General features: G+C 36.9%; 2 protein-coding genes across 3 annotated transcripts in view; both read left to right on the top strand.

Moving 5' to 3' along the window:
* brsk1b (BR serine/threonine kinase 1b) overlaps positions 1-6,698 on the top strand; it is a 17,576-nt gene extending 10,878 nt beyond the window's left edge. The window contains exons 13-19 of one of the 2 annotated variants that reach the window (XM_016229000.1): positions 1,071-1,131; positions 1,908-2,178; positions 2,256-2,304; positions 3,862-3,985; positions 4,107-4,320; positions 4,402-4,491; positions 5,289-6,698. In XM_016229000.1, coding sequence (XP_016084486.1) covers positions 1,071-1,131; positions 1,908-2,178; positions 2,256-2,304; positions 3,862-3,985; positions 4,107-4,320; positions 4,402-4,491; positions 5,289-5,506 — 1,027 coding nt within the window. In that variant the 3' untranslated portion in view covers positions 5,507-6,698. Of the gene's footprint in view, positions 1-1,070; positions 1,132-1,586; positions 2,179-2,255; positions 2,305-3,861; positions 3,986-4,106; positions 4,321-4,401; positions 4,492-5,288 lie in introns of both variants that reach the window. The other variant, XM_016228999.1, reaches the window with a different exon arrangement.
* Positions 6,699-9,292: 2,594 nt separating this feature from the next.
* The window catches only part of cpt1a2b (carnitine palmitoyltransferase 1A2b), a 35,264-nt gene continuing 19,534 nt past the window's right edge, over positions 9,293-25,022 (top strand). The window contains exons 1-10 of the mRNA XM_016228998.1: positions 9,293-9,406; positions 11,444-11,593; positions 11,817-11,956; positions 13,766-13,937; positions 14,713-14,814; positions 14,976-15,113; positions 16,110-16,187; positions 16,286-16,393; positions 16,627-16,714; positions 16,796-16,991. Coding sequence (XP_016084484.1) covers positions 11,453-11,593; positions 11,817-11,956; positions 13,766-13,937; positions 14,713-14,814; positions 14,976-15,113; positions 16,110-16,187; positions 16,286-16,393; positions 16,627-16,714; positions 16,796-16,991 — 1,163 coding nt within the window. The 5' untranslated portion in view covers positions 9,293-9,406; positions 11,444-11,452. The remainder of the gene's footprint in view (positions 9,407-11,443; positions 11,594-11,816; positions 11,957-13,765; positions 13,938-14,712; positions 14,815-14,975; positions 15,114-16,109; positions 16,188-16,285; positions 16,394-16,626; positions 16,715-16,795; positions 16,992-25,022) is intronic.

Raw genomic sequence — 25,022 nt, 5'->3', positions numbered from 1 at the left:
ACTGTATCTCTTCTCTCCACTTTCCCTAATTGCAGATTCAATTATTAGATTTGTCAGTATTAATATTTTTATGCTTAGATTCTTTTTGGGGGGGGGATCAAACTGTAACACCGTGTGTCCCAACCCGACGTGACGCGATAAGAAGTATCTTTTCCATGTAGTTTTTGTCCTAACCACCCGTGACAGTGACACGTGACAATAAGCGTCATGGGATTCTATTTTAAGGAAAGTTTTTTATTTTCTGCGACGTCCCGGCAGGAACAACATACAAAATATGACAGTGATAATCTCAGGTAATGATTATGTGCTTTATTCAATGTTAAAAGTGTCTAATGTGAGTTTGAATATTATTTTGCGTTATCTTTATAGCCATAGTGAAAGCAACAATAGATATTTTACCTCAGATCTTGAAAATAAATTAAAGCAAACTTGTACATTAAAACTGTGAACTCACTGCGAACCAACACATGTATTCCATAACAAAGATATCAGTCACTCACTCACTCAAAACTGTTAAGTCCATTCACATTTGAATCATCTATTTTCCGTGTCCACTTTTCTTTTCTACACTCTTGTGATGTTTTTGCTGTCACATCGTATCTACACTGGACGCGACAAAGCATTGCAAATCATTTGAACATTGTGTCAATACGTTATAAATAGAACAAATCAGCAGTTTACTGTCGGGGGTTTGTCCTGTCGCGCCGCATCCAAGACAGCATCACTGATTACAACCAGTTCTATTGTATTTTATTGCGCCGCCCCGCTGGCGTCCGGTGTAGACACGATGCAAGTTAATGTAGCTTTCTGATGCTGCGTTTGAATTTTCATGCCACATTATTTGAAATTAGTGCGGGCCAAACTTTTTTCTCTCACGGGCGGGATGTGGCCCGAGGGCCGCCTATTGAGGAACCCCGGTGTAGAGCATGCACTATAAGTTGGTGCAATTCATTCCTAGTGAATTCCCCACTAAGAGTTTTACTTACACTAGATGTGTGTATATCGAAAAAAATTTATATATCTGTGAACATAAAGGGATGTTTGACTGATATGTCCTGGTGTTCTGATAGGTCTCGGTCAGTTAGCGGAGCTTCAACCGGCCTCTCATCCAGTCCCCTCAGCAGCCCTCGAGTAAGTTACTCCTCACCTTTAACTGAAATTGAATTAGAAGTAAAATACTACTTTGTAGAGCTCAGTTTACAATGGTGAAAGGTATTGTGATTGTTCTTGTTATTGTGGTATGAATAGCAAAGCTGAACTGGATTCAGCTGCTCTTTTTATGTTCATCTATCATACTGTCCTCATACTGGAGTCATTATCCACACCAAACTCACACAAAAATGTTAAGCTTGTTTTAACTTGCATTTTGCACATTAATTAACCACCTAATTGTTTACTAATTTATACTAGATTTCACGTGCTTCTCAATGAGCTATGGATCATTTTCCTAACTCTTCTCAGTTTAATTCTAATGTTAATAATCATATACCCATATCTTTCATTAACGCTCATGACCATTGCTGTGTCCATCTCTCCATTCCTCTTTCCCTCTCCATCCTTCTGTCCTTTCTCTTCCTACCTGTCAGAGCCCAGTTTTCACTTTCAGACAAAATGAAGTCACATCTGCTTCCACCACCCAGTCCAAAGACCCCAAAGCAGGAAGTTCCACCACAGCCCGGGCGTCCCAACGCGCACCTGACCAAAAAACCCAGACCCTACCCTCAAAAGCAGCCTCTGAGCGTCCCCACCTGCAGTCTATGAAGTCCCTCCCCCTGCAGACTTCTCCGTCTCCTTCACCCTCCCCCTCTCCGCTACTGTCCCCCATCCCTCGCTTCTTCTTCCCTGCTTCTTCTGTCCTGAAGTCTGTCACTAAGACCATCTATCCTAACTCTGCCCATGTGTCGCAGGTCACCCCACAGGGCTCCCCACTCCCCACCCCTCTGGGGACTCCTGTGCACCATCCCCAGCACCCCCCTCCCACCCCGCCCTCCTCCTCCTCCTCTTCTTCCTCCACACGAGCTGAAGGAGGTGGTGGTTCCATGTCCTTAACCCCACCCTCCAGTCCTGGGGGAAGTGGTGGAATGGCTGCCAGTAGTTCAGCCCACTGGAGGACACGCCTCAACTCCTTCAAGAACAACCTGCTGGGTTCGCCACGCTTCCACCGCCGAAGGCTACAGGGTGAGAGGAGCATCGCCTTATTATTGCTGTCATTGAGTCAAACATCATTGTAACATTTTTTTTATTTGTTTCAATAGTTCCTACGTCAGAAGATATGTCCAGTTTAACTCCAGAGTCCAGCCCAGAGTAAGTATTTATATATTCACCGTTATCTTCATGTTAATCTTTAAAACAAAAAATAAATTAAAATATCAATGTTAAATGTAATCTTTAACAAATTTCGATATATTAATTTTTCATACTGTACATTCTGTTTTGTTATTACTATAACTAAAACTAATAAAAATTATTTTTATTATTCAAAATAAAGATGAAATGAAATAAAAAATATATTAGATGAAAAAGTGAAACAAAAACGTATGTACTATTATATACTGTAATAGTACATAACACTAAAATAACTGAGTGCATTATAATGTTGTGATACTTAAATTTGATTAAAAAATAAAACCAATGGTTTTAAATGCTTCAGTGTTTAATCTTACATTTATTTACACAAAGTAGAATTTTAATATTAGTAATTTATTGGTTATCAGCTATAACATGAAAACAATTACAAAATTGTAATATTGGTGCATTTTACATGTGCTATGTGTTATACGTTTAGCGTTGCCACAGCAAAAACTATGATTCAGTGTGTTTGTTCTGAAGCTTTTTCAGCATATTTGGCTACTTTTCCCTGAACATGTACAATTCTAGGAATGAAGGCAGATGAGAAGACCCTTGCAAAAGTATTTTTTGTATTTTCAAAGACAGAGGTGTAAAGAGTACCTGAAAACCATACTTGAGTAAAAGTACAGATACCTTACAGTAAAAACTCCATTACAAGTTACAAGTCACCTATTCCAAAACAACTTGAGTAAAAGTCTTAGAGTATCTGATTTAAAAAGTGCTTAAGTATTTTACTTGTACTAAATACAGACTCAAAGATGCACTGGTCAAAGGACATGCCAGTGAAAAACAAGTAAGATTTGATTTATGAGTAGACCAATCATATTTATTTTCTAAAACCAAAACCTCATATTTATTTTCTAAAAAGTAAAACTGAAAACCTCAAAATTGCAAAAAAAAAAAAGCCTTCTTGCACTGGCTGCAGTCATGTCCTCATCTCAAATAAGAACAGAACTACAGTTGTGTGATTCACAACTACTTGCTAAGAAACTCACATTCACGTAAAGTAGCCTTGTTGACAAGTTTGGGTGAGTAAGGGCAAAACGCACAAGATATTGCACTTTCAGTGCCCTGTAGTTGGCGATATCACTTCTTTTGTAGAGGAAATAAACTGGTGCAGATAAATCTAGGTGCCATGCAAAATGTAATGTGTAACTGCAACACTCATTACAAATTTAATGGAGTAAAGAGTACAGATACTTATTCAAAAATGTAGTGGAATAGAGAGTAAGAGTTGCTAATATCTTTGATACTCAGTAAAACTACAGAGTATCCAAAAAGATAATCAAGTACAGTAATTAATTACATTTACTCAGATACTTTACACCACTGTTAAAAGATAATTTATTTATCCAATTTATTTATCCATTCTTATTTATCCAAATAACTAGATCCATTCATGCTGTTAAAACGTCCATAATGTGTATTTGCTGTAGAATGAGAGCCATGAAACTGCATGTGTAATTTATGTTTTGTGTATTAATCTACATATAATTTGATCGTTTTCTATAGGCTGGCAAAGAAGTCGTGGTTTGGAAATTTCATCAGTCTGGAAAGGGAAGAGCAAATTTTTGTGGTGATCAGAGACAAGCCACTAAGCTCAATCAAGGCTGACATTGTCCACGCTTTCCTATCGGTTAGTATCATTTTAATATGTTATGTGTTTCCTTTCCTCTTCCTCCTTCTCTTCATCTTCCTCTTCACTTCAAATAAGCTTTGTTCATAATTTTTTGATGTATGTCTCTGTTCTCCTCTAGATTCCCTCCCTGAGTCACAGTGTCATCTCTCAGACAAGTTTCCGGGCGGAGTACAAGTCCTCCGGAGGTCCGTCTGTCTTCCAGAAGCCTGTCAAATTTCAGGTTGACATTGCCTTTTCTGAAGGAGAGAGAGAACGAGAGAGGGAGAAAGAGAGAGAAAGGGAGGGAAGGAGAGAGACTGGCATCTACAGCGTCACCTTCACCCTGTTATCAGGTATTTAAAAAGATGAGAGAGCCAGTGTCATGAGTCTGTACATGCTGTAATTTCTACAAATGTGATAATATTGTTTTTCAGGTCCTAGTCGCAGGTTTAAAAGAGTGGTAGAGACCATTCAAGCTCAGCTTCTCAGTACACATGACCAGCCCTCTGTGCAGGCGCTTACAGGTGACTGTTCCATGTCTACACTTCCCCCAAAAAACATCTACTCATACACAATAAGTTAAATGTATCTCCCCCCATTTCATTTTATTATATTGTTTTTGTATTTTGCATGTACATTAGTTGTTACTCTATAAAAACTAATGTACACTTAATTTTTGGCAATATTGTTGACTTGATTGCATAGACACTATTTGAAGAGAACTGAACTGAGCTGGACAATGACATCACTGAATCAATGATGAACTGACTTTAGCTGAACAATTGAGTGTTTACTATTGTCCTCTTGTATTATCGACACACTGTTTTCCTGTTTAACACTGTAAAGCTGCTTTCACACAATTTGTATTGTATAAAGCGCTATATAGATAAAGTGACTTGACTTGACTTGACTAATTGCAAGTTTCAGTTTTAGGGCAGCCAAAGTTTATGTGGTAACTGGTATAATTTAAAAATGAAAAAACAACAAATTAAAACAAGATTAAACTTTATCTTTAAATAAATATCCAGTGGCATTTTCATGCATAATGCAGGCAAAATGTGTAGGTTTTACATTTTATAATATACCATGTACCAAAATCTAAAACTAAAATTAATAGTTTGATTTTTAGATCTTTTATCTTATTTTTATTAGAGAAATGTGAAGGCTTCAAATTTTATAATGTACCATGTATCAAACTCTGAAACTAAAATTCATTTGTGACAATTTATTTTCTTGATTTTAGTGTACTTTTATTTTTATTTCAGTTAACAAAAATGTTTTCAAATCCCCACCTTCATGTTTTATGTTTTTCTTCTCCCAGATGAGAAAAATGGGCTTTCATCTCGCCCACCCAGCACACCGACCCGTCAGAACTCTCGTCGCTCGGAGGGCGGAGGTGATCGTGGTGAGCGATCAGAACGCGGCGATCGAGGAGAAGCGAGCAGTATTGGCGGTAGTGCGAGTGTACTACAAAGGAAGGGGTCTGGCAAGGATAAAACTCGCCTCCTTTCCTCAAATGGGACCCAGTCTCAGCCCTAACTGAACTAATCAGACAAGCTTTTGAGCGGGTGGGGACAATCCCCGCTCTTGATTCTCTCCAGACACGACTCCCTCATAGTCCATCTGCACAGTACACAACAACAGGTATACTCAGCCTTGATTTTCACATTACTAGCGGAAACCCTGGGATCCAACTGCAACAATAGGAGAGTCAGGAGTCTATCCACATGGAAGTGTTCTTACATGCAAATAATCGTCTGATGAAAAAATTATGATATCACTTATCCTTCTTAGGAACAAAGGATTTGAAAAGTGGAAGCAAGATGTATCGCTTAATATAAACCCCAGCTATAAATGATTTCATACAGTACAAACAAGGAGATTGACATACCGGTGAACATCCAGTGATCTAATGGCAACAAACTATTCAAGGAGGAACAAACACTAAGTGGGACAGGAAAGAATGTCTCTAAAACTTATCATCATCATCATCATCATCATCATAAGCAATGATCCATCAGAAAATCACTAAGAGCTGTTTGAGGTAGAGAAAAGCAAACATGTCAGGAAAAAGTGGGAAGTTCTTCATTCTTAACACCACTTGGAGCACAAAAAAAGGATTTCTAGAACACTATGTAAAGAAAAGAATAGGGATTTTTTTAGAACGGGAATCTATTTTGTAACCCAAGATGCTACTATAGTCCTATGTGACTATACCTTCATGATCTGAGTTCAGATGACGCCTTTAGCAAGATGTTAAGTGTTGAAGATATAGGCTATGTTAAACACTGATTGTTCAAGCTTGTGCTGTAGATCTTGAACTCTGATATGTTGTAGATCAAATATTCAGTCAGTGTCAGATATGCAGTGGAGAGCTGTCCACTGGAAGCTACAGTTGGCAAAATTGGGCGGTTTTAAGTCACTGCAGGGCACAGAGGGATGAGCAGGCATCTAGATTTCCAATGACATGTTCACACGGAGACCGAACAAGAGGAACAAAATAGCCAGTTCCTCCTTGTGTCATACAAAGAGACAGCGGGAGAAAAAATTTAAAAGCCTTCACTGTTTTCTCATGTGACTCCTGGTAGAACTTCCATAATAAGTGGAAGTCCACAAAAGTCTTTTTTTTGGTTTCTACTTCGATATTTATATTATATTTTAGAGCTGGGATGTGAAATATTTCCGTCAACAAAATGAAGTGAATGTCAAAAAACAAAAATAGAAATATTTAAAATTGTAATTGATTTATTTAAAGATATTTATTTAAGTTCATATTTATTTATTTATTCATTCATTTATTTATTTATTTACTTATTTGGATTGGATTGGATTAGTGTTGAGGCTGGTAAAGTCAAAATGACAAGGGTAGAAAATGAGAAATTTAGAAAATGGAAGATAAACTCCCTACTTGTATCTGTTCTCAAATATTTCAAAAACAAAGCTGCAAATGTCCTTTTTTTAAAAACATTTCAAAAGCCTAAGATTACCCATCTCATTTTCATTTCATTTTAAATAAAAAAAGAAGCAAACTCACAAAGGAGAAAGCTGGAGAACAACTTTGAAAATCATCCAAGCAATGACTCCATGCCTTGGATGTCTCCCACGGGGAAAATACTTTAAAACCTTCCTGGATGTATGACGTAAAGACGTGAACCTTATGGAAGCAGTGGAACAAAACAGAGGGAATGAGAAGAAGGCCTGCTGTGTTCACTCTTCCTCTTTGAGAATGTTACTCAGACAAGAGCCCAAAGTTTCGGACTTGTGCGTACCGGGCCAGCCTTTCGTTCAAAACGCAAGCAGTATTATTTTTTCACACACACACACACACACACACACACACACACACACACACACACACACACACAAGAAAGAAGACTCTCCTTCTCAAAACTGACAATATGAAACAAAATGAATGATAACTGGACTTTGATACTGGAATGCACTGTCCTAAAAAAAATAGAATTGTATTCAAACAAATAGTTGTCCCTTTCCTCGCCCACCCACGGGAATCGGTGAAGTGCTCTCTTAAGTGCAGACTCAGGATCAGTGGGGCTTTTTAGCTCATTACATTTGTGAATGGGGAGAACCTGATCCTGAATATCCACTTAAAAGCTCTTTCTCCAATGAGCCTCTGCCCTGAAGCCCAGAATCTGACCGTAATGCTCCTCTCTCTCTCTCCCTCCAGTCCACTCTTTTCCTGATGCAAGGAGCACTGAATGCAAAGCAAGGTTTTGCTCTGGTCCTCCCTCTGCCACTATCCCGCAGCCATCACATACACTCCTGCCTAAAAATAGCATAGCAGAAGACAAAGCTTCGGACGGTTCAGTCATCAAGCAGCTCTTGCATCATCCTGGATTGATTTTTCAGTAACACATTGAATATATTTCACTACTGTTGAATGTTTAGGAGCATTGTTCATTAAATATAATACGGGGTACATTCTTATTTTAGTACACTCCAAATACCTTAAATCCACATGTACAAAACGGTCAGCATGTGCGCTCTCAAACATGCCCGGTCACTCACAGAGGCAGAGGAAACGCCAGAGCAAAACCCTGAAGATATTCTATGTTCAATTCTGTTAATTCTCAGGCAGGGTAAGTCTGGGAGTGTGCAAAAACAGACTGTCTGGACACCAGCTCTGTGTGAATGTGAAATACACTCCACATACTTTCTCTGTGTTCATGACACTCTCCTGCTCTACATGTCCATCCTCTCCTCCTCCTCCTCCCTTTCACATTATGCACTGAATGATATTCTGTTTTTGTCACTCGCCTCACACATACAGCACACATATCACATTTCATATGTATCGTTAGTCTTCACATATTTACCATACATTATATACCTCGTCCTGCTCCTGCCTCCCTATCATAGAATTATACTTTAGACCACCCCTTCCCTCTTCTCTCATTATATACATACGCCCTGCCTGCCCCCAATGTATGCTCCCCCCATATCTGTTCATTGTAAACAGAAAATATTACTCATATCTTCATTCTTTATCCATTCTATATTCACCTGATGATTATTGATTATCTTTGTCATCATTACTGATTACTCCTCTTAAGATTGTAAAGCTGTACTCTTTCTTCCCCATTGCGCACAGTAGGAACTTTTTTCATAAGAAATGCAACTCATTAAATTGGAGGGAAAAAAATGGCGAGAAAATAAATGTCTGTGTTATAATAAAAAAAATGAAAGTGCACTATTATTATTGCCTGTGATAAAGAACAATAAATAATACAAAAAAAATCTGTCATTATATTTCCTAATTACCTTGTCTTGCTCCCCATTTCATTTCTGTTGTAACATTATTTGTTTGATATATATATATATTAATGGAGATGTGAAAGATATCATGAGATATCATGTGAAAACTGAGAAACAAAGAAATTAACAATAAGGTTACTGACAAAAATATAAAGAAATATGAGTATCTTTCATAGATAACAAATTCTCCCAAAGGGAATATGTCTGATTGCATTGATAAAATAAACAAGTAGCCTTAGTGGATGTATAATCTATTATGTAGCAACTGATTTGCAATGTATTTTTATCAAGAAGGCAAACTCCATCCAATTAAAGTAGCGGCATAATTGTTTTTCTCTCATTAAAACAAACGTGCATATAACTTAGAGACAAAGCTTTGATGACAGAGTTAAAAGTCCTTGCTGGCAGAGGAAAATTATACAAAGTCATAAATTCTTTATGCTCGAGTACACGGCCACTTATGCTTGTGCCGCGTGATGTCATTACGTATGTAAATGAGAGAGGTAGTGTGTGTGTGTGTGTGTGTGTGTGTGTGTGTGTGTGTTTACAGATTACCTCAGGTATGTGTTGCTTGCTGGGAGTGAAAGGGTGGAGAACGTGAAGTTTACATCTGTCAAAAACCGATTTCAGTCTTACTTGTTCCCGACCTACCATTCAAACTTGCAGGTATGATTTTTCAGACATGTCATGTTTGGCATAAAACCGAAAATACAAATTTGTCTTGGTTTGAAGAACTTTTTTATTTGTAACCGGCAATTATAATGCGTGTTGTGTCGTGTCACTGGTGACTAGCGTTCAGGAATATTCTGGATTGTTGAAGGGGGTGGAGAGCAAGAGAAACTTTACTGGGTGCTGTTTTGTTTGCTTGTTTAATAATAAAGCCAGTTCAAACGTTGATTTACGAAATTTAAACTGTAGCCTTTTCATTTCATAAAACGCCTAAACTGCAAAAAAATTAGGAAACGTGTATTTTCTTATTAATACCTTTTCTTGTACTGTAGCCTACATGCAATATAGCGTTTGAACGGAACCATTATTCTTCTGGACATTTCAGGTTCACCTCATAAGTTAAAAATGACGGCACACAAACATTACTTCACAGCGTTCCCGAGTGATCTCGTGTTTTCTTTAGAGAGCAAAGTCGGAGAATCTGTCAGCTGCATTCAGTGTGAAGGCGAGCTCGAGAGCTCCGGTAAATGATTGCGCGCTGGTATTCGAGGTTCGTTACTAACACGTTTTACCAGTTTAACTGCATTCAAACCTTTATGGTTAAACCTATGAAATCCATGTTTAACGATTAACAAAACCCGAGTCTTTTTCTCCAATGCCAGCCTATGCAATAATGGTGGATAAATGTCATTGTCTCTATTTTTCCCCTCTCCTGTCTCTCAGCTCAGTATGTCTGGTTTTTCAACTATGCGGACTTTTGGCCCTGCCGACTTTTAGAATTCATCTCCTTTAAAACACTTTTTGGAATCTTACAAGTAGCCTGTTTATTTGTTTGTGTGAAACTGTCTCCAAAGGACATTATTAATGATAAATTATTGTTTTAAATGCATTCAAAAATGACATTGTAAACATTTTTGGAATGAAATAAATTGTCTTGCCTTTTGCTAAGTCTCTTTTACAGCTGGCAATTAAATGCACACAGTTAAATAATATTTCAGACTTTATGTGGTTGTCAAATTTGAGTTACTGTATAACAATGAAACTCTGGTAAGTTCAGTGTTTCAGAAAAGTGGGCATATTGTTTGTGTGGGTATGTGCTTTCTCTTCTGTTCTTATTAAATATCAGAATAAATGCTTATACTCATAAGACACATACACTTGAGAATATGTCTGAAAACTGAAAAATGCTCCTTTTTGGATTAAAAGGCTGTACTTCATCAGTTGTAAAGGATGAGTGACAGAGGCCAATGCAACAAACTTTTAGTTACACACAGCTTAACTGCTCTCACTGATAACCTGTTCACTCCAGCTTGGTGTGACCACATCATTTTTATGTTAAACTGAGTCACCTGTTCAACTCTGTCATGTTGATCAGATTCTCTTTCTTTTTTGTTCTTTAATATTATGGCACGATTTCTCGGATTTATATACATAGACACACATGACCAAAATACTTTCAGAATGATAGTATTTATGCTGTAAATAGCTGTACAACAAATTTCAAGGGTTGTTTTATATAAATAGACCACTAGGGGGCATTGATGTATTAGTTGTAGTCTGCCTTTGCATTGCCACATCTAGCACTTTTACATTTGTTTACTTGATGTGACTGGTATATTGACAGCATTTTCCTTCTGTGATCTTCCTGACATTGATATCCGTGACACTGATAGTGTCCAGATTTAATTCAGTCTCTCTTGGGTTTGCAACATTAGCTTTAATAAAAGGTGGAACAGTTACAATAAAACAGAACAACATTTGGTGAAAAAGATGTATTTTGCATACTATATCGAATAAAGGTGATATGACCACACACTCACTTGCAAATACTATGTGGTGAGTGTGTGGTCATATCTCCTTTATGCAGATTTGTCATCTTTGACCTGCACCTCGGATGGTGTGCATTTGCTTAAGTGTTTTGTTAAGCAACCGTATACTATATCAAAACCAGATCCCATGAGCGAATGATATACATTGCTTTCTATATTTCTGTGATCCAGTGTGTTGTTTAATGCTGAGACTGTGTTGTTTAAGTCTATAGTGATGGCAGAGGCTCACCAGGCAGTAGCTTTTCAGTTCACCATCACTCATGAGGGGATTGACCTGCATCTGTCCTATCAGGCCCTCAATCAAATCTACCTCTCCGGACTGCGATCCTGGAAGAAACGCATCAGTAGGATTAAGGTCAGTGACTCGAATGAGTGTGAAAAAAATTATAAGTCATGTAATTCATAGAACTCATAAGTTTTTTTTAAGTGTTAAAATCTAGAAAATCCTTGGTAATTTCTGCTCCAGTGTTTTGCACTAAAATGTTTTGTTCAATAGCTTTTCTGTGACGTAGCCCAAATGTGTGATGCATGTGTTTGTACATAGGTTGCATTAATACTTTTTGCTTTCTCATGAACAGAACAGAATCATTAAAGGTGTATACCCAGCTAGCCCCTCCTCTTGGCTTTTTGTTGTCATAGCAATCCTGGCCACTATGTACATGCAGTCTGATCCATCTATGGGCATCATTACTAAGATTCGGGAGCACCTCCCCCTTAGGTAACACTTCCTTTTACCCTTCGACAGACTTCATCTTGACTTCTTCTTAAGGGTTAACAGTTGCATGGTAAAATTTGAACTGGAGAAATTAAGCCCTTTTTTCTTATGATGATGAACAGTTGCTCAGGCTTTTTTCCATATTTTTTATTTATTTATTTATTAAATGTTTAATGAACATTTAAATGTTTAAATTATTCCTAATAAACATTTTCTAACAACTCCTTTTGTAAACAAAGGTAATACAAAGGTCTTATATTCCCAATTGTTGGAGTTCTTATTCATTTTTTAATTCTTAGATTCTCCTATCTAATTAATAACTGTTTCTCCCATTTTATTTTAGGAGAACTGACAAATAAGACCATTGTTATAGCAAGAGTATAAAACACATAGAAACAGTATAGGACCGTAAAATAAATGGGAATAGCATATACAATTTATTTATTTATTTATAGTGTGGTATCTTGGAAAATCTGTGCACAGTTTGTGACACGTTAGAGGTCTTTTATGAAACTCTAAATGATGCAGTGTCTCTATTTGTCCTCCATTTAAACTCATTGTTCTTTAGGAGAAACAATAGAGAGATTTTATTTATGGTTTAATCATGTATAAGATTATTCACATCTCACCTGTGTGTCTTTAATTTGCATAGCAGTCCTTTGTTGGTGTAGTCAGTGTTTCATGTGTCCATAATGTTTACATTTACATTTACATTTAGTCATTTAGCAGACGCTTTTATCCAAAGTGACTTACAAATGAGGACAATAGAAGCGATAGAAGTGCTGTGACAAGTCCTGGTTAGTCTAACATAGCAAGTTTAAAAAAAATAAATAAATAAAAAGAATATGTCGAATAAGAAATAGAATAGAAAGAGCTAGTATTATAGGGTTAGTATATAATTTTTTATAGTTAATAAACAGAAAATAAGTAGATAGAAAACGAATTGAGAATGTTAGTGTTAGAGGGTCAAGTTTTGTAAATAAACAAAAGAAAACAAGTAGACAGAATAGAAATAGAATACGGAGTGCTAGTAATAGAGGGTCTAGTGTATATGGAAGTGATGTGGCTAAAGACAAGATGATCGAGTTGGGCAGGTCATTCCACCAGCAGGGAAAAGTTAAGGTAAAAGTCTGTGAAATTGATTTTGTGCCTCTTTGTGATGGCACTATAATGCGCCGTTCACTTGCAGGAAGCAAGCTTCTGGAGGGCACATAAGTCAGAAGAAGTGAATTTTTGTAATGGGGTGCAGAGCCAGTGTTTGTTTTGTTGGCAAGCATTAATGCCTTGAATTTTATGCGAGTGGCAGAGGTGTGACGTGCTCTTTTCGGCTTGTTAAAGACTAATCTTGCTGTTGCATTCTGGATTAATTGTAGAGGTTTCATAGAAGTGGCTGGAAAACCTGCCAAGAGAGCATTGCAATAGTCCAGCCTGGACAGAACAAGAGCTTGAACAGGGAGTTGTGTAGAATGTTCGGATAGAAAGATTAACCTGCAATATTGTACCAACTTTGTAGTCTTTATGAAATGACAACATTTGAGTGTATTTAAACAGCCTAATACAGGGGTGGGCAAACTTGGCCCTTTCAGGTCACTTTCCTTCAGAGTTTAGCTCCAACTCTAATCAAACACCCCTGAACCAGCTAATCATTGTCTTCAAGACTACTAGAAAGCTACAGGCAGGTGAGTTTTATCAGGGTTGGATCAAATCTCTGCAGGAAAGTGGCCTGGAAGGGCCAAGTTTGCCCATCATTGGCCTAATATCAACCTGGAAGAGATTATGCAGATTTTCTCCTCTGTGTTTCTCTCTTGTCAGTCTGTCATTGAGTGCTCAAGGTCAGACTGTCCTATCAGTGCTGCTGTTCAGTACTCTGCTGTGGTTGTCTCTCATTCTGGCTCTGAGGTTCTGCCTAAAGCTTCTCCTATCATACCATCAATGGATGTTTGAACTACATGGACGTATTTCTACCAAGACCAAAGTCTGGGCGGTTAGTACCCTGAAAAAGTAACATTTGTTGTTTTGTTTTTTTTCTCAATATTTTCCGTAAAGATATGCTCTTTTAAACGACTTTCCCTGCCAACATTTTCACTTTCACTACAAGCTGTAAAACAGCTATTTTAGTTACATACAGGTGCATCTCAATAAATTAGAATGTCCTGGAAAAGTTCATTAATTTCAGTAATTCAACTCAAATTGTGAAATTTGTGTATTAAATAAATTCAATGCACACAGACTGAAGTAGTTTAAGTCTTTGGTTCTTTTAATTGTGATGATTTTGGCTCACATTTAACAAAAACCCACCAATTCATCTCAACAAATTAGAATACTTAATATCTTGTGAAGGGTGTCAATGATTGTCTTCTGGACAACTGTCAGATCAGCAGTCTTCCCCATGATTGTGTAGCCTAGTGAACCAAACTGAGAGACCATTTTGAAGGCTCAGGAAACCTTTGCAGGTGTTTTGATTTGATTAGCTGATTGGCATTTCACCAAAGTCTAATTTGTTGAGATAGTGAATTGGTGGGTTTTTGTTAAATGTGAGCCAAAATCATCACAATTAAAAGAACCAAAGACTTAAACTACTTCAGTCTGTGTTCATTGTATTTATGTAATACATGAGTTTCACAATTTGAGTTGAATTACTGAAATTAATGAACGTTTCCAGGACATTCTAATTTATTGAGATTGAGATTTATTGAGAAATGTATTAGAATATACACATTTTCTATTTGACTGTTTCTCTCTCTTGTTTTCCATGTCAGACCCTAGTTAGGTTGCTGTCCAGTAGAAAGCCATTACTGTACAGCTATCAGACATCTTTACCACACCTGCCTGTACCTTCCATTAAAGACACATTGGAAAGAGTGAGTTAGTGCTATGTAAATTAAATTGTGTGCACATAATGTGCGTGAGTCCGTGTTTGGTGGGAAGTGAGTGATGAAAAAAAAGTGATGATAAAAATTGGCAGGGTTCTTGGAGGTTTGGATACCAGTGAATGCTATCTCAGCCGTTCTCTCTATTTCAGTATCTTGAGTCAGTGAAGCCACTGCTAGATGTGGCTGGTTTTCAGCGAATGACAAGACTGGCTGCTGAGTTTGAGAAAAGTCTGGGTAACCGCCTACAAAAATACCTCAAACTTAAAGCACTGTGGGCCACAAACTATGTAAGTGCTGAACAATTCTGAACAATTATTTTCTGGTCAATGTCATAACTATCATCAGTCTTATTTATTATGAACATATGGTTACATACAATACTATAGCTGATTAAAATCAAGTAAAAGTGACAACTGATAATTGATCAATAATGGTAAAATTGTATAGAATCTTAGATGATTAAAGGAATAGTTCAGTCAGAAATAAAAATTTGCTCTTTACCTTCAGGCCATCCAAGATGTAGATGAGTTTGTTTTTTCATCATAACAAATTTGGAGAAACGTAGCATTACGTAATTTGCTCACTAATGGATCCTCTGCAGTGAGTTGGTGCCATCAGAATGAAACATCAAGTAATCCAAACAACTCCAGTCCATTAATTAACGTAGCGAATACACTCAGTTTTTAACTTCACTAGAGGTTAATTGATTGACTAGAGTTGTGTGGATTACTTGTGGAATATTGTGATGTTTTTATCAGGTGTTTGACTCTGACGGCACCCATTCACTGGAGAAGGTCTATTGGTGAGCAGGTGATGTAATGCTAAATTTCATCCCTTTTTTTTCAGATTGGGAAGCAAACTCATCTGCAGCTTGAATGGCCTTAGGGTGAATAAATTTTCAGCAAATTTTCAATTTTGGTTAAACCATTCTTTGAAAACAACTTTATCAAATTGGCAATAATTTTCTAATGTGATCTGAAGAGCTCATTTTGAATTGACTTGACATTTTAAATAGGTTGCAAATAGATGTCCCAGCATTCTGTTGAATAACAACTCTTTAATAGCATTTTTTTTTAAAGCAATGTGCTAATGCTAATACTCTCATAGCCGACTGTATGATCATGTGAATGGTGTGTGTGTATCAGATCAACACAGCGATATTATGAACCTTTGGAGATCTTTAATTTGTAATAGAGTTATTTAGTTTTTTTTATAGACATTTGATTAGGATAATTTAGTCTTATGCAGAGTCAGAATGTTAATTATTTTATTGTATCATCTAGGTTAGTGACTGGTGGGAAGAGTATGTTTATCTCCGGAGCCGGAGTCCCATTATGGTCAATAGTAACTATTATGGCATGGTATGCGAGCCTACACCATTAGTCATTTTCACTTTCAATAATCTAATGCTATGAAAGCAAAGAAAGGAAAATCTCACCCTGCGTTTGGTTATGCACAGGATTTTCTGTATGTGACACCCACGGCTACTCAGGCAGCTCGAGCAGGGAATACTATCACAGCCCTGTTCCTATATCGCCGCAAAGTCAACCGAGAGGAGCTCAATCCTGTATGTGACAAAACTTTGTTTTTAGGTTGTGTTTTTTGTCATGATTTTGTAAGTGGCATCCATGGCTAATCGGACACTTATGTTAAGGTTCAACTACCTATATGTATACAAAATATGATTTATAAATCAGTTGTAAATACAGCAACACTGTCATACTCCTGTATTGTTCAACTGAGAATATTTTGAACAGTTTTGCTATAAGTCTTTGAGATCCTGTACTCTGGTTCACCTAGAGTCGTATTCCTGGTACAGTCATACCTCTGTGTGCAGCTCAGTGTGAACGCATGTTCAACACCACACGCACGCCTGGAGAGGAGACGGGTACACACACACACTCATAGAGACACAAATACACATAAAAAAGTGATCTTATGTCATTGACATAGTCTTGTGATCTCTCAGATGTGCTGCAGCATTGGCAGGACAGTGAGTTTGTCGCCGTGTACCACAGGGGCCGGTATTTCAGGTTATGGGTTTACCGAGCAGGACGCCTGCTGTCACCCAGAGAGATCCAGTATCAGATTCAAAGGATCTTGGATGACCCCTCACCTCCTTCTCCAGGAGAGGACAAACTCGGGGCACTGACAGCAGGAAACAGGTCAGATTCTTAGAAAATCTATGTCTGTGTTTGCTTTCCAGAAGAGGGTGTTATGGGATTTTATGTCAAGCACAGGTACCCAGAGAGTATATGCACATGTATTTGCTCATATTTTTCCTAATTGCCTAGACAACAAAACTGTGAGAGCATTTGAGACTCTGTGGATCTTTAACACATGGTTTAAATGATGGCACATGATATCATATATTTGAATACTGTTATCAACAGTAATTATTTGATGGCCGAAGCCGATAGGGTGGCCAATGGCCGATATATGATATCGCACTACTGAATTTAAAGATAGAAAAAACAGATGCATAGCAATTGTTGAAATTAAATGTATATTTATTTAATTGATTTACTCAATTATATCATTTGAAAAATAATAAATATGAAAAGTAACTTGATAAAAATATGGTCTGTTGGAATTCTTGATTCTGATTGGCTGGAAGGTGTGCAATAAAATCGTTTAATACACAGATAGTTCCAGTCAGTTTGATCACAGTTCTAAATGAATGTGCTAGCCTCAAAAATTAGTAACCATAGTAACTCAGTGACAGTTGCACACCGATTGTAAACATTTCGTGTTTTCTATGTCATTTAACTTGTACGGTGAATACGGTCATTTTAATAAACGAGCAGAGGCCCAAGATAAACTTGACCTGGAGAAGACGTCAAAAAAGGAAAGTAATAGCGAAAAGCGGTACAAGGAATGAACACTAGAAGAGTAGTAATCTGATATGTTTGTGCACACTGGGAATCATATTTTTTCAAATAACTTAGTGCTAATTTTACATACAGCACACAATGAATATGACATGAATACGTCATGGCTGCAAAAAAAAGCAGTTTGAAATCGATCATGCGTGTTTAGTGAAAGCACACCTCTCCAGTACGGATCCAATTCACATGTTTTTATGCAGTCTACAAATGCACACTTCAGAGAATCTCACAGCTACATTCAACAAAATTTGCAAGGTTAGTTAAAGGGGTCATATGATGTTGCTAAAAAGAACATTATTTTGTGTAATGAAATGTGTTTATGCGGTTTAAAGTTAAAAAAATACATTATTTTCCACATACTGTACATTATTGTTTCTCCTCTATGCCCCACCTTTTTGAAACGCGTCGATTTTTACAAAGCTCATCGGTCTGAAAAAACGAGGTGTGCTGTGATTGGCCAGCTAGCCAGTGCGTTGTGATTGGCCGAATACCTCAAGCGTGAGACGAAAATGTTACGCCCCTCACCATACTGTGATGCTGTGATGCTGAGACAAAAGCATTAAAACCCATTACAAACGAGGCATTTGTTGCATCCAGTGGGGACATAATTACTGATTATAATGACTTATTCTGTCTTTTTACGCGTTGCGTTGCATCGTGCCGCGTAAACATAAAACCCTGTCTGCATTTGTGATCAGAGAAATGACAAACAACAAGTGCTACTCTACTGCCCAAAACTCGCGTTTGAATCATCAGTGGCAAATGATGAAAAGAAAACGTACTTAAGTGAGTCAGAACTGCCGGCATTTTAGTCTAACGTTACTCTCCCAGGATCAGTAAACAGTCCTCCATAAAATGTGCCGGCGATCCACAGCACCAAGTTGATGTATTCCCTCAGCGACCAGCACAGATCAGCTCTAGGCATGACGAAGAGAGCTTCCTCTTTTGGAAGACCAAACAAAGTAGTTTCGCTTTCAAAACAAAACACACAGCGTCTTCAGGACATGGCGGCAGCGGCAACAATACTACAGTGAGAATAAATGTTACGCCTTCTTTCTTTGCGTGAACATTTGGGCGGCGTTATGCAAATCTTCCTACATAGTGAGGTAGATATGTGGGGGTGTGTAAGAACGAGCCGTTTTAGGTAGGCATGGCTGAATCTGAACTTATATAAAAAATATCTCTTTGGATTTGAGACTTTAGTCTTTGCACATTTACAGATCTTCTTTATGCACCAAGAGCTTGTAACACTCCAAAGAGAAAGGAAAAAATGAAATCGTATCATATGACCCCTTTAAATGATTATTAGATATTCAGAGACTTGTTTAGGTGAAATGCATATATGCTGAATGCTGACGGTAGATGACAAAGTATTGTAGCATTTGCCTTTCTGTTACTATTAATCGAAAAGCAAAAGCTATAATACTTTTTCGTATACCTTTACTAACTTTGTTTAAAAAAAGTTCTGTATAATAATATATTAGTCAGAACTGTTAAACAAAGACAGTAAACTTGATGAATATGGAAAACGGAGCTCCATGCGCACAGGCAATGACAAATAGTGGCCGATATATCGGCATTGGGGACCACTAGTGAAGACTCCCCAGAGGACAACAAATGAAGAATGCTACAAACAGAATGATGCATCCTCAGGAGACAGTAACCTTAGAAGAGTATTTTTAAAAATACTGATTAGGAAGTAACAAAGTTTTTTATATATTATGGTAACAATTTACATTAAAGATGCAGTAGGAAATCTTGGAAAATGCTAACTTTAGCCTGATAGCACTGAAAGCGAACGTCCCACTCGCCCTGCAATCGCTGTCGAAAGCCACGCCCCCTGATCGCATTTACGCTCACAGACCAGAATACCAGTGACAACATTACAATATCACTCCTCCGTGATAAAAAGCGATAATATAAGAGAGTTTAGAGTTTTGTTTATAATTTTTGGTCCTTACATACTTCCATTTTTGTTTTTTATAGACTTTTAATATTACTCTATAGGAAATGCTATAAAGAATGAGCCGTTCCCAATTCCAGTCCTCGTGCCCTCCTGCTCTGCACATTTCATATATATCTCTTATCACGTGCGACGTTTGTTCTATTTGACCGTAAGTGCCCTGGGAAGTGTACATCACCGGATATTCCGCCATGATTCCAGTTCAAAGCGAGCATATATGTTCCATGCAAAGTGCATTAAAGTGTGCGAGACGTGAATTTAAATAGTAATTATTTACAGAGTTATATTATGTCACACTTCACACTTCTCTAGTAAGTTTTGTCTGTGTGTGAAGACGCTGCACAGCGCAAACCCGTGAATGAATGTTCCGAATTTCCCCTGCTTCCCTTGCGCGAGGACTGGAATTGGGAACCGCTGGGCTACATCATGTGTCATTCACCAGTGAGAAAACTTTATAGTACAGTTAGAAAAAGTACTACAGTACCATGAAGGAAGATCGGCTTGTTGATGTTTGTCTGCCATTCTTGCTCTGTCTGCACGGTGTGAACGCGCGCTGATGACGTATTCTGTCTGCACGAACAGGGTGCGCAGAGGTATGCAAATACATATGTTGACAGGCAGGTAGGAAAGCCAATTAAAATGCTCGGACCGAGCATTTTGATTGGACGAACATTTCTTGGTCCTACGCCTTCCACAGAATATATAAATACAGATAAATGCATTTAGACCACTTAACTTAATGATTGCTATCGGGATGTGAAGACTTTCAACCAGCATAACAAAAAATGTTTCTGAAGACAATCACCTATTGCCCCTTTAAGGTTTCATTTGTTAACATTACTTGCACTAGTAAACATGAACAAATAATGAACAATATTTCTACAGCATTTATTAATCTTAGTAAATGTTCATTTCTACATTTTAATACATTTAAATACATTTTTAAAAATCAAAAGTTGTAACATCATTAGTTAATGCAGTGTGAACTAACATGAACAAACAATGAGGATATGTATTTTTATTAACTAACTTTAACAAAGATTATTAAATGCTGTAAAAATATAAACTGTGACTACATACATTTTTAACATAACAAAAATTAAAGTTATTTTTAGTTGGATCAATCAGTGAAGGAAAAGCATCATCAAGTGTGCAGTATACTGCACACGGGAACTCCTCCGTGATAAAAAGCGATAATATAAGAGAGTTTAGAGTTTTGTTTATAATTTTTGGTCCTTACATACTTCCATTTTTGTTTTTTATAGACTTTTAATATTACTCTATAGGAAATGCTATAAAGAATGAGTAGATCAATAATGCAATGTATTATAACAGCTGCGCACAATTCAATGTGAATATTGCACTTATTAACCTTTTAAGGTTCACTTATTAAGTTAATTTATTAAGTTAGATTGTTTACAAAAGTGAATCCATCAGTTAATCCATTAACTGCAGAAATTTCTGTAAACAGTGTGCAAACCTTTCAGAAAAATTCCCTCACCATATTTGCAATAATTTTCACAATTTCATTTTAAAGCTGCAGTCCTTAAGTTTTGCCTCATTGTCGCCATCTCTATTTGAAAACCTGCAATTGCAGCTGTGTGCGGAATTATCTTCCTTGCATGGGTTGTGGTCCGGCACGGCTCCAGCGCGGATGAATCTAATGTTTTGAGGTGAATGTGTGGCAGTCAGTCACCGCACCGATGTGGATAATGTACTTTGCACTCACAGATTCTAGCCTACGTCTTGGAATATGACTCAAACTAAATTTTTTTACCAGATATTGTCATCTGAACAAGTAAGTAACAAGTCTGCCATGTTTGTTCGGACCAACTGAGGAAAAAAAGCATTAAAATAAATCGCGCTACCAATGGTGATTAAATCTAAATTAAACTAGATTAAATCTAGCTCATATCACATCAAACCGTGCAAATTATTATTATCGTTATACTTTATTCTCAAATTGTTAATGTTAACAACATCAGCATTGCGTGACTATGAGTATAGTGTGTATAAGCAGTAGATTTCAATTTGTGTACAGTAATCTCTAATTGTCATACCACTCGATATTTAAAGCTGCAGTCCGTAAGTTTTGCCTCTTTGTCACCATATCTGTTTGAAAACCTGCAATTGCAGCTGTGTGCGGAATTATCTTCCTTGCATGGGTTGTGGTCCGGCACGGCTCCAGCGCGGATGAATCTAATGTTTTGAGGTGAATGTGTGGCAGTCAGTCACCGCACCGATGTGGATAATGTACTTTGCACTCACAGATTCTAGCCTACGTCTTGGAATATGACTCAAACTAAATTTTTTTACCAGATATTGTCATCTGAACAAGTAAGTAACAAGTCTGCCATGTTTGTTCGGACCAACTGAGGAAAAAAAGCATTAAAATAAATCGCGCTACCAATGGTGATTAAATCTAAATTAAACTAGATTAAATCTAGCTCATATCACATCAAACCGTGCAAATTATTATTATCGTTATACTTTATTCTCAAATTGTTAATGTTAACAACATCAGCATTGCGTGACTATGAGTATAGTGTGTATAAGCAGTAGATTTCAATTTGTGTACAGTAATCTCTAATTGTCATACCACTCGAATTTCATATTAAGAAATTCTTTTAACCCAAAAAGCTAATTATGCTCCCTTCGAACTGGTTGTCTTTAAAATACAAATCTTGTGTAATCCCAGGCTATCTGTTATCTGAAGCACATTTAAAACTGGAATATAATTTAATTTAATTCACATGTGTTTCATAAACACATAATCCTTTCTGGATTGCAATCCGCCATCAAAATGATACATTTAATTATTCCAGCTGCTGTGAGAAAAGGCTATAAACGATCCGCCACCTGTGGGATTCTCAAATGCTATAGCCTAGTAGCCGGGACAACTTCTTTATGTTTACAGAAGTGACGTAATGACGCAGCGGCATGCTCGAATTTCCCGCGAAAACCTACCCGTACCACTCAAATTAGAAAACACTATTATAAGCTAACCGTTGTGAATCAGGCTAAAGTAAGGCGATAGTTTTGAACACTGGCTGGTTATAGGCCTACTTGCTCAGATGTTGATTTTGGATCATTTTTAACCAAAAAAAGTTACGGACTGCAGCTTTAACAGTTAAGGACTTTTATAAATCATTTCATAGCGATTGCACTTACAAATTATGTCACTATTCAGTCACTTACCTTTATCATTCAAAACCAGTATGACACAAATTATTTACACTGCTCTTTTCCAAAAAAACGAATCCATAAAGTGAGCAGAGTAGGGTCTGTCAAACTCCATAAAACACCTTAAAGTATCCTAACTATAGTGTAACTATAGTGTAACATGTAACATATGCCTTGTGTTAAAATTCTTCTTAAGTCATCTTAAAGCTTTGTGTGACCAGCAGACCCTTTTTTATTTGTTTATCTTGGCTCAATTTGCTTCTCAATGTTGCCTCACTTCACATGTCTCTGTTATAACCAAAATGTGCACTTTCTGAAAAGTCGATTCAGATGGCAAATGTTATTTCTACATGACCTTGGAGTTTGTATAAAAACAGTAAATAATTACAGGCTGAATGTTCTCCAGGGGCCCGTTTCAATAAGGAGGTTCAACCAACTCTGAGTTAAAACTTGAACTCTGAGTTGACTTACTCTGAGATGGGAAACTCTGAGTTTTCGGTATCAGAATAGCTGAATTAAGTTAGTTCAATCGACTCTGAGTAGGTTGAGACTGAGTTTAGCGCGTACACCACGACTATGAAAAGCCATGATTAATGGAGCTCCGATATTACGATTCACCATGGCAACAGCTCCCGATAGAAAGACGTCTGCATACTTCAGTCAATACAAGTTTAGTTTTTATAATATCACAGGTGAAAAATATAATAATAATAATTTAAGTGCATTTTTCTTATTTTATAAATTATCTGCCAATAGGGTAAGAAAAATACTGCAGCGGCTATTTACACTAAGTGGAATTAGCATACTTTCTTATCGATATATCCTATTTACAGTAGGCTATAAGTGCAAATTGCTCTAGATGCTATTTACACTTAGTGAAAATAGTGATATATTCTATTTACCATGTAAAAGTAGCAGTTCATTGCAATAAGTGTAAATAATAATTAGATGCTATTTATACTTTATACTGGCAGATACATAAAATTTGCACCTCAGTATTGTTGTACATTAAAAGGATGCAATAATAACATAGAGTGTAAATGATTATATTTGTTAAAATTATAAATGCTTTTATCATTATTAAACACTCGTTAGGCACTTTACTTCCACTTTTAGAAAATTTTCTTCATTTTTATTGAAAATAAATTCTATTGTGATATGTGATGGGAAAAGTGAGAAGAACGAGTGGAGCATCCACCATCATCCCCCAATTAAAATTTAAAAGATAAAATGGATAAAATGTCAGTTTTTTTTTCATTGACTTTTACTAAAGTAAAGTAGATTGTTATTACCATTCCATGTTGACTTGAATGGTTGAGGATTAAGTGCTTGGGTCAGGCATCTTTTGAATATAATATGTAATTCATCTGCTCATGAAAGCTCCATCCATCACCCAGAGAAAGTGCTGAAATGTGCTGAAAAGAGGTTTTGTGCATCATTGTGATGAGAACACATAGATATTCATCAAAGTTGGGCCCGGTTCTTAATCGCTATAGAAGGGTGGGCGGGTAGATATCCTGAGTAGGCGATTTATTTTTTATTTTTTGTGGAGGGTGGGGAGGGGGTGAGATACAGTCTAGAAATTTAGACTAGATATTGCTATTTTAACTATGCAACTTGTTGCAGTGTTGTTGTTATATGTACCCTGAAAAAAGAGCAATATCATGCTTTTGTGGGCAGCCTATAGCGAACCATAGAATATCATTAACTTTCGCAACAAAATAAACTTTTTTTTCTTTACTGAATAGTAAAAAACATTCCTCTTTGTTCTCTTTCTCTGGATCATGTTTCTACACTGGTGATTCTTTTAACCAAGTTTTTTTTACTTAAGCCTATACCAAACAAGGCCGTAATAATGTCTACTCTAGAACATTGGAGGGACCAATTGTTTTGAGGAAAATAAAGACCAGACCTCTATGGTACTGGTATTTATTTAAAGGAACTAAATAAATATAGGATTTAAATTGATTTAGGGGAGTAAATTAAAGAAGAAAAAAGAACAGTAAAAGAACAAGAATATGATTTTTTTGTAAAGTAATCAATCTGAACTGCAAATAATATTTTTATTTTAAAGTATGCACCATTCAATTTTATTTGTATTCCTAATATGTTGAAAACGCAAAACAGAAAAATGCTATTGTCGTCACATTCAATTAAATTAG

This window comes from Sinocyclocheilus grahami, unplaced genomic scaffold, assembly GCF_001515645.1.
Source record: "Sinocyclocheilus grahami isolate Dianchi unplaced genomic scaffold, SAMN03320097.WGS_v1.1 scaffold346.1, whole genome shotgun sequence".
NCBI lineage: Eukaryota > Metazoa > Chordata > Actinopteri > Cypriniformes > Cyprinidae > Sinocyclocheilus > Sinocyclocheilus grahami.
Note: the sequence above shows the minus strand (reverse complement) of the source record. Positions and strands in the feature narration are given on the sequence as shown.